General features: G+C 42.5%; 1 protein-coding gene across 8 annotated transcripts in view; it reads right to left on the bottom strand.

Annotated features, from left to right (window-relative positions):
- Positions 1 to 13,963, bottom strand: part of EEIG1 (estrogen-induced osteoclastogenesis regulator 1) — a 54,780-nt gene that overhangs the window by 6,346 nt on the left and 34,471 nt on the right. For 3 of the 8 annotated variants that reach the window (XM_083597378.1, XM_083597380.1, XM_083597379.1), the window contains exons 5-12: positions 9,198 to 9,314; positions 8,553 to 8,599; positions 6,804 to 6,979; positions 5,225 to 5,329; positions 4,396 to 4,585; positions 2,874 to 2,995; positions 916 to 985; positions 72 to 97 (exon numbers count right to left, since the gene is read on the bottom strand). In XM_083597378.1, the coding sequence (XP_083453504.1) occupies positions 72 to 97; positions 916 to 985; positions 2,874 to 2,995; positions 4,396 to 4,585; positions 5,225 to 5,329; positions 6,804 to 6,979; positions 8,553 to 8,599; positions 9,198 to 9,314 (853 nt within the window). Of the gene's footprint in view, positions 1 to 71; positions 98 to 915; positions 986 to 2,873; positions 2,996 to 4,395; positions 4,586 to 5,224; positions 5,330 to 6,803; positions 6,980 to 8,552; positions 8,600 to 9,197; positions 9,315 to 9,480; positions 9,636 to 13,587; positions 13,626 to 13,963 lie in introns of those variants that run through there. The other 5 variants (XM_083597385.1, XM_083597384.1, XM_083597381.1 and 2 more) reach the window with 5 other exon arrangements.

Raw genomic sequence — 13,963 nt, 5'->3', positions numbered from 1 at the left:
TTGTAAAGAGCTGAAACTTAAAAACGAAGACATTAAGAACTGTTCTAATGGAGGTATTGAAGATAACTAACCTGGCCTGAAATCATACGTCAGAAAGCTTTTTTGGTGGGGGTTTTCGGGGGTGGGTGGAGAAAGAGAGAAAAAGACACACAGACATTGCTTTAATTCAAGACAGTTTACCATGTTATTAGCAGGGCATTCTGATACTAGTAAAAATGGATTTCAACGGAGCTAAATATCAGGATTCCTTCTTATTTTTTCATGCATGCCATGCTTTTAGCAAAGTTTGCAGATAGAGTCACATCCTCTAACTTAGTAGTAGATAATGGGTACTATGATTTCATCAGTGAAACGGCCTAAGGCCTGTGGATTTGTGCTTACAAAACAATGCCTGTGATTTATTATTTTACAACACAACAGTAGGCTTCAAAGAGGTCACTCAGGACTACAGCATATGCTTTGCATACAAAAGATTTGAGGTTCAAGCCCTGGCATCTCTAGGTTAGGTAAGAATACTGTCTGAGGTCAATAAAGACTGACATAGTGTTCACCAACTCCCATCAGCTCCAACCAATAGTTAGGGATGATGGGAGCTGTAGTCTGGGAAAGCTAGTGTAGACAGTACTGAGCTAGGATGAAGTCATGGCCTGTCTGATATGGAAAGCATATGGTTGTAGGGGTGACTGAGCATACGTTAGCCAAAATAGCAGTACCAAAAGAGCACCTCCCTAGGCCTTTTACTTCAGTATTTCTTAGGCACTGCCTAGATCCATCCCCCAAATGAGCTCTTGCCATCAATTTCCAAAGTTGTGGATTAACTGAAAACACCCACCCACAAAATACCAGCAAAAGCATCTCCCCACAGGCATGGTCTAAACCTAGTCTTTCAAAAGGAATCTGCTAGGGAACTCATACCTGTTGGCAAGCTGAATTCCGCTTAGTGTAGTTGTGCCATCTCTGCTCACAAACAGCCTCAGGTTACTATCTGTAAAGAACAAAGGAAGGGGAAGGGTGAAATATAAAACTGCCACAATCCCCAGAGGGTCTCCTGCTGGCTATGCAAAACTGCTGAGCAAGGGAGGGCATTTTCACAGTTGCCATTTTGCACAGCCATGAGAATACACCGTCTTCAGCATCAGAGAACATGCTTAGCGGAGTATTTGGGAAAGTGCTCTTCATACTGGGTTAGGCACTCTCAAGCTACAATGGCGAAAGTGCAGCACAGCAAACAGGAAGGAGGAAGCTGGGATGGCACCAAAAGGGAAGCACATCTCACATGCAAGAAATGCTTTCATATATGGAAGATCCCCTAGATAAAAATAAAGATTGTATTTAGAATGATAAAGCAGTTATCATTCTGGCAGTCTGGCAGGATTTTCTGTTAATAAGGATAAAACTAAAATGTTGGTAAAAAATATAGATCAATGAAAGAGACTTTGCAAGAGGAATTGGGTGTTAAAGTGGAAAGAAGGTGAAGTATCTGTGTGAATATGGATAACAAATAAGAATGTATTGTTGTATCAAAACAACTATGAAAAAGTGTAGAATACTGGGAAACAGGACCTATTAAGATGGGATAGGAAAAAACTCTCATTAATGGGAAGAACCTCAGCTGTAAAAATGAATGTATTGCCTAAAATGTTATTTCTTTTGCAGGCAATACCGATAATAATAAAGCATGATTGTTTCAAATAACGGCAAAAATAATTAACTATATTTATCTGGCAGGGGAAGAAATCTAGAATAAAATATAAAATACTAAGAGATGTTAAAGAAAGAGGAGGATTTGCACTGCTGGATTTAAAATTATATTATGACTTATCATGTTTTATGTTGTTATGGGAATGGTTGCTATTGGAAAATACCAGATTGCTAGATCTGGAAGGATATAATACAAGGTTTGGACGGCATGCATATCTGTGGTATGCAAAGGTAAAAGTCCACAGAGAATTTTTAAATGTATTATAAGAAGCTGTCTATACAAACCTATTGGAAAGAAAACCTATTGGAAAGAAAAGCACCATTGCGGCTATCCCCCATAGAGGCATGTGCACAAAAGAAAACAAATATGGGGGCAAAATGGGGAGCTTATAGAGATATATTAAGTTTTTCCTGAAGCTGGTTGTAAACTTAAAAAACAGTAAGAGATCCAACAATGGATATGATTGGTGTCAGTATTGTCAAGTAAATGAAATATTGAAAAAAGATATGTAGAATGGTTTTACATAACAAAGGTCAGAATTTGAAATCAAACTGTTAGCGGTTAAGGTAAAACTGATCCCAAAAAAGTATAAACTGTTATTGGAATGGGAAGCAAAAGATGAATGGTTAAATCAGTCATGATACAATGGGTCAAAGATTTAGGGCAATGGGAAAAACTGTGGAGAGAAAATCTGAAATTTACTCCTGTTATGCATTAAAGGAAAACTATATGAAAATGATATACAGATGGTATCTAACACCAGACAAATTGGCAAAGATGTACAAAATGGTATCAAAACAAATGCTGGAAATGTAAACATAATGAGGGAACATTTTTTCATATGTGATCAACATGTGAAAAAGCCAAACGTTTCTGGGAAATGATACACAATGAAATGAAAAAAATGTTTAAACTGGTAATTTCCCCAAAACCTGATGCTTTCCTTTTAGGGATAATAGGGTCAGAAACCCCCCAAAAGATAATAAACTTATTTATGTATGCAACAACAGCAATCAGAATCTTGTATGCACTACAATAATCCTACCATTAAAATTGGTCATTTCTTCGTCAAAGGGCAAACAGGCAAATTTAGCAAGGGATCAAATACTTTCCCCCCCTCACTGGGGGGAAGACCACGGGAACAGAGTCTAGTAAATACTAGCAAACTCACCTTCAGTGTTGCTGACATCCGTGAAGTCCTGACTCTGCATGATTTTCTCCACTATGTCATCTGCATCGATCCGGGTGTCATCCACCCAGGTGGGATGGCTTTCCACAGAATCCTTTTTTCTCCTTAGGAATAGAATATGGAAAAAACAGAGAAAAGTGAAGGAGGCTATCCTGATAATGAAAACCTCAATTTCTACTTGGAAGGGAAAACACAAAGTTCTGCTTTTATATCCAAGAATTTATGTCCCACATATTTAAGGATCACTTTAAAAATTGTAACCTACTGCAGAAAATTGGCACTGTGGGTTAAACCACAGAGCCTAGGACGATCAGAAGGTCAGCGGTTCGAATCCCTGTGACAGGGTGAGCTCCCGTCGTTTGGTCCCTGCTCCTGCCAACCTAGCAGTTCGAAAGCATGTCAAAGTGCAAGTAGATAAATAGGTACTGCTCCGGCGGGAAGGTAAATGGCGTTTCTGTGTGCTGCTCTGGTTCACCAGAAGCAGCTTAGTCATGCTGGCCACATGACCCAGAAGCTGTACGCCAGCTCCCTCGGCCAATAAAGCAAGATGAGCGCCACAACCCCAGAGTTGGCCACGAATGGACCTAATGGTCAGGGGTCCCTTTACCTTTACCTTAAACTGCTCATTTGGCCTGTAAGACAATTTTGGACAAGCCATGCCCACCTGCACTACACCTGATGTCATATATGACTTCAGATGTAGGGTAGGCAAAGCCAAACCAGGTCTTTGCAGGCACTGCAGATTGTAGGCACAGTCAAAGGTGCATTGCATAGCCACTCTCAAGCATGAGACAACCACCTGGTTGTTGGGTGCTTAGGAAGCATAATGCAAGGGACTTTGGCATGTGTCAATCACCTGGCACTAAATGACTGACAAGCCAGTTGTCCTGCCCACCTGCCAAAGCTGGCCAGTGGGGAGAGGGGCAGAAATAAATAATATATCTGGCCACCAGGATTTCACTGTGCAGGTCTGGAAACGCTGTTCATTGCAGCAGGCAGCCCAGAGCTAGAAGAACCTGAATTCTGATTCAGAAAAAGGAGAAATGTGCCCAGATTATTGAGAAATGCCATTAACTCAGTGACATAACACATACTTTGAATGAGTAAGATCCCAAGCATAGACTCCATCATGTGCAGTTTAACTAGTGGTGGAGAACATGTAGCCCACCTGATGTTGCTGGACCAGAGCTCCCAGCGTGTTTGGCCACTTGTTGGTTGGGGCTGATGGGAGCTGAAGTTCAACACCACCTGAAGGGCCATAGATTTCCATACCATTGAATTAAAGCATCTTGGGGATCCATGGTCTTAATTTGGCATAAAGAAGCTTCATATGTGCTCCAAGAGACACAAATGAATTTTTTCCCATTGCACCAGTGATGGGAAACCTCCAGCACTTTAGATGACTTTGGCCAATGATCAGGGAAGATAGGAGTTGTAGCCCAGCAGTATCAGGAGAATCAAAAGTTTCCCCACTCCTCCATTACACCAACCAACACTTTCTCACCTGGATGATCTGTCCAACAGAAGGTTTGGTCTTGGTGGGCGAGGTGGTTTCTCCGGCTTGTGCTCCCGCTCACCCTCCGGGCACTCCACTGTCATGCTAAGTCCTCCTGAGGCGCTACTGCTGGTGGATGTGTTGCGGCGGTGGGTCAGGTCAGACAAGCTGGAGGATCGTGAATGCTCGGTGCTGTAGCCTGTGAACAAATGTATCAGGTGCTACATGCAACCCACTTTTCCACACCACAGCCACCAGGCACAAGGGTTTGCATGCAGTTTGCTCCACAAACAAGGAAAGCTTTAATCTGCTTATAAAAAGGACAATTCTTGCTCCAAGTATATCCTTCATGTATTGTCAACACCAGTCTTCACCAACCGGGTGCCCTCTAGATTTTTGGACTGCAAGTCTCCAATGAGAATCAGAGTCCAAAATATTTGGAGGCTTCCTGGTTTGCGAAGAATGTATTGTCTGAATCAGTGGTTCTCAAAGGGTGTGGTGCGTTACACTGGTGCGGCAAGTGTGGCAGGAAGATTCAAGGACAGTCACCCAGTGAGCGTCACAACTAATTTGGGACTAGAACCAGGCCTTCCAGGTCATACCCCAACCCTCTTACTACTACATGCTGGCTCTTGGACAGTAACACAGAGCTCTGCCCCACCAAAGAGAGATGTATGTGCTTGGTTGTTGTTTTTTAAAGCATTGTACCAAATAATTTTATGCTTTCTAGAGTTCTGCAATTGCAGCAAAGATAGAATTAAGCAAAATTAAGTGCAGCAAGGAACAACTGCAATGTACTTTGCATTTCCCTGGCAAGCTATGCAACAAGCAAAGTTACCAGAGATTTTGGATTGCTGGCTGGCGTAGCTTGAATTCCGTGAGTGTCCGGAATGGAATACTTCATCAGGACTTGACAGGTTCTGGTCTGGTTCTTCTGTTACACCTGATAAGGAAAGGAGACAAGGACATGGAAATATGCTGGGAGATGTCAGCTATGTGGTTTCTCTTTCTCTAGAAAAGTTCCACAGGATTTGTTTCAACTGGCATGTAGTGAGGAAGCCATGCCATCAAATGTCAATATTATCTGTGCAAGAGGAGCAACAGCTCTGGAACTGCCAAGCAACTTCCCACAACGATAGCATGAGGCATTTCCTTGGACTGCCCCACCCCCCTGAGAGATCAGCCAATTTTTGAACGGGTCTGACCCTTCAAGTTTACTGGGTGAGGCGTATCCTTTGATTCTGTACAGCAGTGGTGGGGAAATTGTAGCCCCTTGGCTCCAACTGGGCCTGGTAGTGGTCACAAACCACAGCCGCCAGCCCAACACTTGACATATGTATGTGACATCAGATGTGAGGCAGGTGAAGACTTGCCTGGTATTGACTGCACTAGGGAGTTCCTCATCACTACTGAGAGCAAGTGTCTTTGGAATTGTTCCCCAATGTAGTAGTAGTAGTAGTAGTAGTAGTAGTAATAGTAATAATAAACCCAAAGGATTTTAATGTCAAAGTTGGTCCATGGAGCAGGTTAAGAACAAGTCCACCCACTGTATCCCGTTTCCTTCCCCTGCTGCAAAGGATCCCATTTTTTAAAAGCTCAGCACAACCATCAAGAAGTCAGCACACTGCATTCCAAAGGTGGATTTTTTTTTGCCTTTGCTCCCCTTTTGTGCTTCCTATTTTAAGACCTCTCTCATGCAACAGAGCAGGCACATCGTTGCACTATTCAGTGTTACCACATGGTGCAGACTGGCACTTGCCCAAGTGGAAAGGGAAAAGATACAGTGGTACCTCAGGTTACAGATGCTTCAGGTTAGACTCCACTTACCCAGAAATAGTACCTTGGGTTAAGAACTTTGCTACAGGATGAGAACAGAAATCGCGTGGCGGTGGCAGTGGGAGGCCCCATTAGCTAAAGTGGTACCTCAGGTTAAGAACAGCTTCAGGTTAAGAACAGACCTCCAGAACAAGTCTAAAAACGGAAGGGTAGCGGTAGAGCACATGTTCTGCCTATAGGAGGTCTCAGATACAGTCACAGGCATCCCCAGATGGGACTGGGAAAGACTCCCTGCCTTTCCGAAACCCTGGTGAGAGACTAGCAGTCAGTATAGACAACACTGACCATGTTGGACCAATGGACCAATTTGGTATAAAGTGGCTTCCTGTGTTCACTGAAAGGTAGGGGAGCTGTTCTAGGCCCAGACAAAATAGTCTGGCACAAGGAGAGAACCAAGTGGAGAACAGTGGTCAATAAATAGTAAATAAACTTGTGCAGAAAAAGAGGAATGCTGCAAATAGAAGAAAAGATGCTATTTGCAGAAATGAGCTGAAGCACTTAAACCCAAAGAACAGCAAACTTGATGCTAATTCAGAATGTGATGGAGATATAGCAAATGTACTTCAGAAAACATATATTACCTGTACCCGAACCAAGAATGGTGGGTCTGGGCTTGTTCTGACGGACTGAACCAATGGTGGCAGATGTGCTACTGGTGGGAGTTGTGCTGCTGCTGGTCGTTCCCTCCCCTTTACAGGTCAACTGCAGGGTAGAGTCCTGGCCTGGTATAGTAATTGATTTGGCTGTGGACGGAGGCCTACAAAAAGCAAACACACAGAGAGAGTTTAACAAGATGCACACAGCGATCTAGGAACATTAGCAGTAATCAGTCAGCCAGGGAACGTTAGCACTGATCATTTTGCTTTGCTGCATTACAAGGAACGAAAGAGGCAAGCAGGTTGTAAATAACAACATAACAGAAAGAAGGGAGGGAGAAAGAGTTGCTCATGAGAAGCTGAGGTCCTTGCTGGTATGTCCTTGAAAAAAATTCCGTAACAGCTGTGTAAGTGAAGTATGCAATATGATATGAAGTAAAACACTAGCAAGCCGAGACTGAAATATTTTAGCATGTAAACAGAGGGCTCTGATGTGGCAATGAGGGCTCCATTTTGAGTATACTGTACAGCATTAAGACATCTTCCACAGCCACCAGAAACAACCTGATAGTCTTGAGACATAATTGCATTTTACTTCCCTTCTCCCCTCAATCTAATGAAGCAGGACAACAGGGAACCATGTGACAGGTACTTTAAAATGGTTGTTACATAGTGTCTGTAAGAAGCAATGATTTGGCCAAGTGGTTCTCAGGAAGAAAAACTACCTGTTGTGAGGCAACAACAGAAAATATATCCTTTAACAGTAGCTGTTGAAGCAGAAGTACCTTGTGAATAAGTGGTTGTTGACTGGCTAGCAGCCCTCTCCAAAGTCAGCAGCCCCCGCACACGCCGTGCAGGGACTCTTAAACCAGCCAGCAACAACACACAGGCACAGCACTGACAGAAATGCCAGAGCACAGAACACACAGAAATGTGTGTTCTCTCTGAGGCAGCCACACAAGGGTGAGATCTTTTCAGTGGTGGCTCCCTGTCTGTAGAATGCACTCCTCAAAGAGTTGCACTGGGGGCCATCATGATCAACCTTTAGACACCGGGTGAAGATATTCCCATTCACTCAGGCATTGACTCTTAATTAATTAATAATTTGCCTGTATTGGTGTTCATCTTTTAGTAGAGTAGGGTGGAATTTGTCCTTTTTAAGTTATTGCAGGATAAGCACTTTTAGTCAAGAATATTCTTTTATCTTTTTGATTTGTTTTCTATTTTAGAATTATGGAGGCTTTTATACATGTAAGTCACTCTGAGACATTTTAGGCAGTAAGCGACTAATGTAAGTGATAGTGATGATTTTGTTACTGGTGAAAGAAGCACTGGAATCCTGGACTCCTCTGGGAGGAAGGGTGGGGGTATAAATCAAATGAATTAATAAACTGAATGAACCAATACTCTCGTGACTGCCCCATGGCAGCAGCCAGCAGTTCCCACCAGCAAACAGCTTTACTATAGCAACTGTTGAATGTCACCCTGTAGAGAGGTGACCTCCAACAGGCAAACACTCAGAATTACATCCCAAGCCACACACCCTGCTCAGAAGTCAGAGGGAAGCAGGCAAAGGCATGGCAATCCTGGGCTTTGCACATGATTCCTTATCATCTACTTTTAGCGTAGAAGTGTTTGGAAGCACAACAGCAGACATAATTTTCTCTCTGCCTGTTTTACTCAAGTCCCTTTGCTGACAAAATAATGGTAAAACAAAACAAAACAACCACTCACGTTTTGAAGCAAGGATCTCCAGAGAGCAGGGACATGCCAATCGTTACCTGAGGAAGATTGAAATGAAAGTCTTGAAAATATATATGTAGACCACCCTGGTAATTCATAAAACAAAAACAAATAAACCATAGTTTTAAACCCAACCAGAGTTCTGGGTTTAGAAGTTATTGGGAACTGTCATTGGGTTTTTTTCCCTTTTCCCTTTTTAAATGGAAGCAGAGGCTTTCCATCTCTTTCTGGCCATAATAAGGGAAAGGGAAGGGTGCGCTTGCAAGTCCTTGGCTTGTTGCGGTTTGTTACTATAGCAGGAAGCCATGGTTTCCCTTTACATCTGAACCAAGTCTAAAGGAACTAAAATTGCCCCTAAAAGCGATGACAGCATAGCACTAGGCAATGTGCGTGGATATATATTTTTGCTGATCATGTAGTTCTCCACATCCTATATGGGAAACTGTTTTTTCCCGTTGGGTAGGGAACCAGCAGCTTCAAGTTCCTCCTTTCAGCACCCTACTGCCAAGACACACCAGAACCGGAAGAAATAAGAGGTTGGGGAGGGGGTGGAGTAGAGAGAAGGATTTTAAATATATACACATTCAGGCTGAAATTCAGAAACAGCACCTGTCCATGGAATTTCTTAGCATTTACCTTCAATATGGAATTATCCTGCCGAGTATTCTTGGTGTCATATCCCTCCAGCAAGCAGCATCTGACAGTGAACCCGGAGCCTGCAAATTCTGCTAGATTCAGATCAGCAAAACCCAGCTGTAAAGGCAACAGAGTCAAGATCAGCAAAACCCCACGTGAACGCACACGCATGCATACACAAACTGTACTGCACAGTAAACAAGAAAAAAGAAGAGCACCAAGTGGGACAGGACCAGAATTTGCGGTATCCAAATCCCATTTTGGAACATGCCCTGTTCCTCACCTGGAGGAAACTTTCAGAAAAGGTTTGTTCAGGAAACATTTACAGAAAGGGTGGAAGAAACAGAACTGCTGTTCTGGCAAGGACAGCGTTAACCCGCCTGGAGTCATTGCATAACCAAGGACATAGAAGACACTAGGGTCAGTGATGTGGAAAAACACACACTCCTATGCGCGCGCGCGCACACACTCACACACACACACACACACACACACACACAGCCCAACATAATAAAACACTCTTTGTATTATGCCACCCCAGAATGCACTGCAGCGAGCATGCCAAGAGATGAAAGGATATTGCTGTAGATGAAAATCAGTGCACAGTTCCTAAGGAACAAGACTGGGAGATTGCACAGAAACAAGGCTTCAGACTTATTTTACAATTCTGGGGAATGAGTTAGAAATGCTCTTGTACAGCAAGCCATATGGTGAAGGGGAGGAACTTGCCACTAGCGTATGAGATGTCCAACTGACATCAAGTTATAACATTCTCACATACTGATCCATCTAAAGATAGCAAAGGAAACTTTTAGGGGATATGTTTCGAGGAGTTAAAAATCCATTATTGTCTCCAGTTATGAGAAGGACTGAATGCAGTTGTGAAGGGGGCGGGGCGGAGGATGACACCAACATTGTTATAAGCCACCTTTCTAGGTAAATGGCCTTCCAAAGCAGATTACAAATGAAACAAAAAGTACAACAGCACAAAATTTAAAAGTACAAGCCAACAACACACACACTCTCTCTCTTTATATATATATATGTATCTCAATCACAGAAATATAACTGATGGACATTTCGTCTGGAAAGCCAGTGCAGGGGAGAAATAGGTCTTTGGGGCCTTATGCAAAGCCTAAATTGCAGGTATTGAGTGCAGGTCCAATAGGAGGGAGTTTCACAACCTCTGGGTCACCCACCCTACTGACAAGAGAGGATGGACACCCCAGGAGAGCCTCCGAATCAGGCCTTAGGGCGCTGTCAAGATGGTATAGGTGCACGTGGTCTAATGAACAGCTTAGAACCAAAACCGTTTAGGTATTTTACTTAAGCAGCATTTTAGCTCATTATAGGATATATTTAGCGTCAAACACAATTTGTTTAGGGTTTCCATCGCCTGATAAAGAAGAATTCTGAAGGCAGGCTTTCTCCTCCCTTTCCTTTTCCCTTATCATATGGGACAAATCACAGTAATTGCTTGCAAATTTTAGTATTGGCACCATAGTACAATCATACTGGAGGTGTTGCCACTTTTAACAGGATGTAAGGGGTAGGACAACTTTGTTTTGGACCCAAACATACAACACGTGGCTAAAGTGTAATGGTGGAAGCTCCCAGCTTTCTTGTATCTGACACTGCTTCAGTAACTAGTTCTATGGCAGCCATGTCCAATGCGTCGATCGTGGGAGTGATTCTGGTCAATCTGTCAATCTCCCCCCCCCCCTCTCTCTGGACCCAAACCAGCTTTTTCTGTCTCTGAGGGCTTCTCTCTCTCTCTCTCTCTCTCTCTCTCTCTCTCTCTCTCTGAAGGAGAAGCGAGCGAGTGCAAGGCGGGAGGAGGTCTACGCAGATGGAGAGGCTGACCAAGAGATGGAGCGAAAGAGAAGCCCTGCGTGCTGGCTCCTCAAGAGAAAGGGCTGGTTTGGGTCCAGAGAGAGAGAGAGCGCGTGCGAGAGACCACAGTGAAGCTTACTCCCAAGTAAACACGTGAGAGGGAGGGGGGGGACCCTTCCTGGCTGCTGCCATCCTGCCCACATTGAGAGATTTACTCCCGAGAAGACGTACAAGAGGATTGGGCAGAACAAAACTGAAGGGCAGGGGGAGAGAAATTCTGGAATGCATTGATGGGGAAACAAAAATCCTACAGGGTGTGCAGTGTGTCCCCCCTCCTCCCCGCTCTAAAACAGCCGGCCTTTATCTACAACACCCCTTCTGCGCTAGTAGTTTGCAGCAGCAGAGGATGTGTGTGTGTGTGTATAGAGGGAGGGAGGGAGAGAAGCCCTGCGCACTGGCTCCTCAGAGAGAGAAAGGGCTGGTTTAGGTTTACTCAAAAGGAATGGATGGGTTGGATCCAAGGGAAAGGGCTTCTACAGGTTTCACCCAGTTCTTAAGGTGGTCCATGAAGGCTGTCAACTCTGCAGTTGAGTTTACCCAATTTCTGTTGCAAACTATTGGGGAAACCGCTGTGGCTGACATGTGCCTGACTCATTTGAAAAACAGCAAGAGTCCTGGGGTACTTAAAAGACTTAACACATTTATTATGACATGAGCTTTTGTGAACAACAATCCGTGCATCATGTTCTGATCATGTAGGACCCTGTCCTCAATGTTATTTTCTTATGTTATTACAAGTATACAAAGCATGTATTTTAAAAAATATATTGATTTATGGAACTGTTAGAACCCAGTACAAAGAATTTGTCAAAAATGTACAATTTGCTGCTGAAATGGAATACACAAGATGAAACGGTTAAATCGGTCATGATTAAATGGGCTCAGGACATTGGTCATAATATTTTGTTTGCTGACTGGGAAAAGTTGTGGACCACCGGGATGAAATTTACGGCATGTAATGCCTTAAGAGAAAACATTATGAAAATGATATATAGGTGGTACATAACCCCAGTCAAGCTTGCAAAGATTTACCATTTGCCTGACAATAAATGTTGGAAATGTAAAGAAATTGAAGGTACATTTTTTCATCTTTGGTGGACTTGCCCGAAGATTAAGGTTTTCTGGGAAATGATCTATAATGAACTTAAAAAGGTATTTAAATATACTTTCCCCAAGAAACCAGAGGCCTTTCTCTTGGGTATTGTCGACCAAGGGGTGTTAAAGACGGATATAACTTTCTTTATGTATGCTACAACAGCAGCTAGAATACTCATTGCGAAGTACTGGAAGACGCAAGAGCTACCCACACTGGAAGAATGGCAGATGAAGGTGATAGACTACATGGGCTTGGCAGAAATGGCGAGCAGAATCCGAAACCAGGGAAGAGAAGCAGCGCAAGAAGAATGGAAAAAATTTAAAGACTATTTAAAGAAATATTACAAAATTAATGAAAGTTAGAATGATGTTGGACTGGAAAGTAAATGGTTACTATTAGCTATGGTTAAGACAAGGAGAATAAGGAAGATTAGTCCAAATTTAAATTAAAATAAGGGAAGATTTGCTGAACAACTGATAAGAATTTGGAATACAGAAAAGGGAGGCATGAGGAAGTCGGGGAAGAAAGGTATAAGAAATTAGGATATGAAATGATACATGTTTTTTGTTCTGTTTTTGTCTTTGTATGTTTATGTATGTTGTGTTTATATGGAAAAAATAAAAATATTATATATATATAAAAAAATATATTGATTTATGATGAACTTTTCAGATTTTATGGAAACGATTATCATTTGTTATTATTTTTATCATAAGCTCAGCCAAATATGATATGTTTAAGTTGAAGAATGACAAGGGGAGAGTGTGGTAGATCACTGCCAGTTTTTGATACTGGATAGTAGATCAAAGCCTCCTTGAAGTTGGACATGCCTGTTCTATGGTCACTCAGATACTCCACCATACCAGCTAGTAAACAAGCAAGTATCGACATCAAACATTTCAAGGATGTTCAAAGCTCTTAGCATATGTTATGTTAGGATGCATGTTGCCTTGGTTGCTTTTCCTTAAAATAGATGTAAGTATCAGTTAAGGAGGTCAGTATTTGCTGAGGTGTGGCACAGAAGTAGAAAGAAGGAGGTGGCTTGTTTACACTCATCTAGTGAGTTTGCAACGGAGGTGCGATCTGAACTGAGGACTTCCTCATCTCACTGTTCACACTCTTAGGCAACAGAGACTTAAACTGCTAAACCAATCATCCTGTCACCCCTCTCATATTCTGATCTTTCATGTTTCCAAGCTTTCATCTTGGGAAATGTGGGATAGGACAAAAAACTCTATGGTATCTTTTGAGAGGGAAACATTTCCATGACCAAATGATGGTAAAAGAAATGGGAGCAGACATCCACTGAATTAGCCTTTAACAATTCTGTAAGTTTGTTTTCACAGAAGATGTACATCTTCTGAGTTTCTTTCATTTAAAATTGTTTAAAAACATTTCCACCCAGTGTGTCCTCAACATGCCTGGGTGGGGAACCTTTTTAGCTCTTGGCCCAGAGTGGCTGGGGAGACTCAGTCAGATGGGCGGGGTATAAATAATAAAATTATTATTATTATTATTATTATTATTATTATTATTATTATTATTATTATTATCATCCTTATCAGGCTCAGCCTTGTGGGCCAAATTTGGCATGTGAGTGTGGCCACTGACCTGGCACTCACATGGCGTCATTATGATGTCATTTGATTGTCAAGTGAGCAGGGCTGCTCACCTGTCAAAATCCCTCACACATTTTTGCAATTCTTTCTACACTTCCCTTTTAAATCCAATGTTGGAGGTTTAAAAGAGGAATACAGGGAGACTTGCAAAGGCAAGA

The sequence above is a fragment of the Podarcis filfolensis genome (genome assembly GCF_964270895.1).
Source record: "Podarcis filfolensis genome assembly, chromosome: Z".
Lineage (NCBI taxonomy): Eukaryota > Metazoa > Chordata > Lepidosauria > Squamata > Lacertidae > Podarcis > Podarcis filfolensis.
This window is presented reverse-complemented; position numbering and strand designations above follow the sequence as displayed.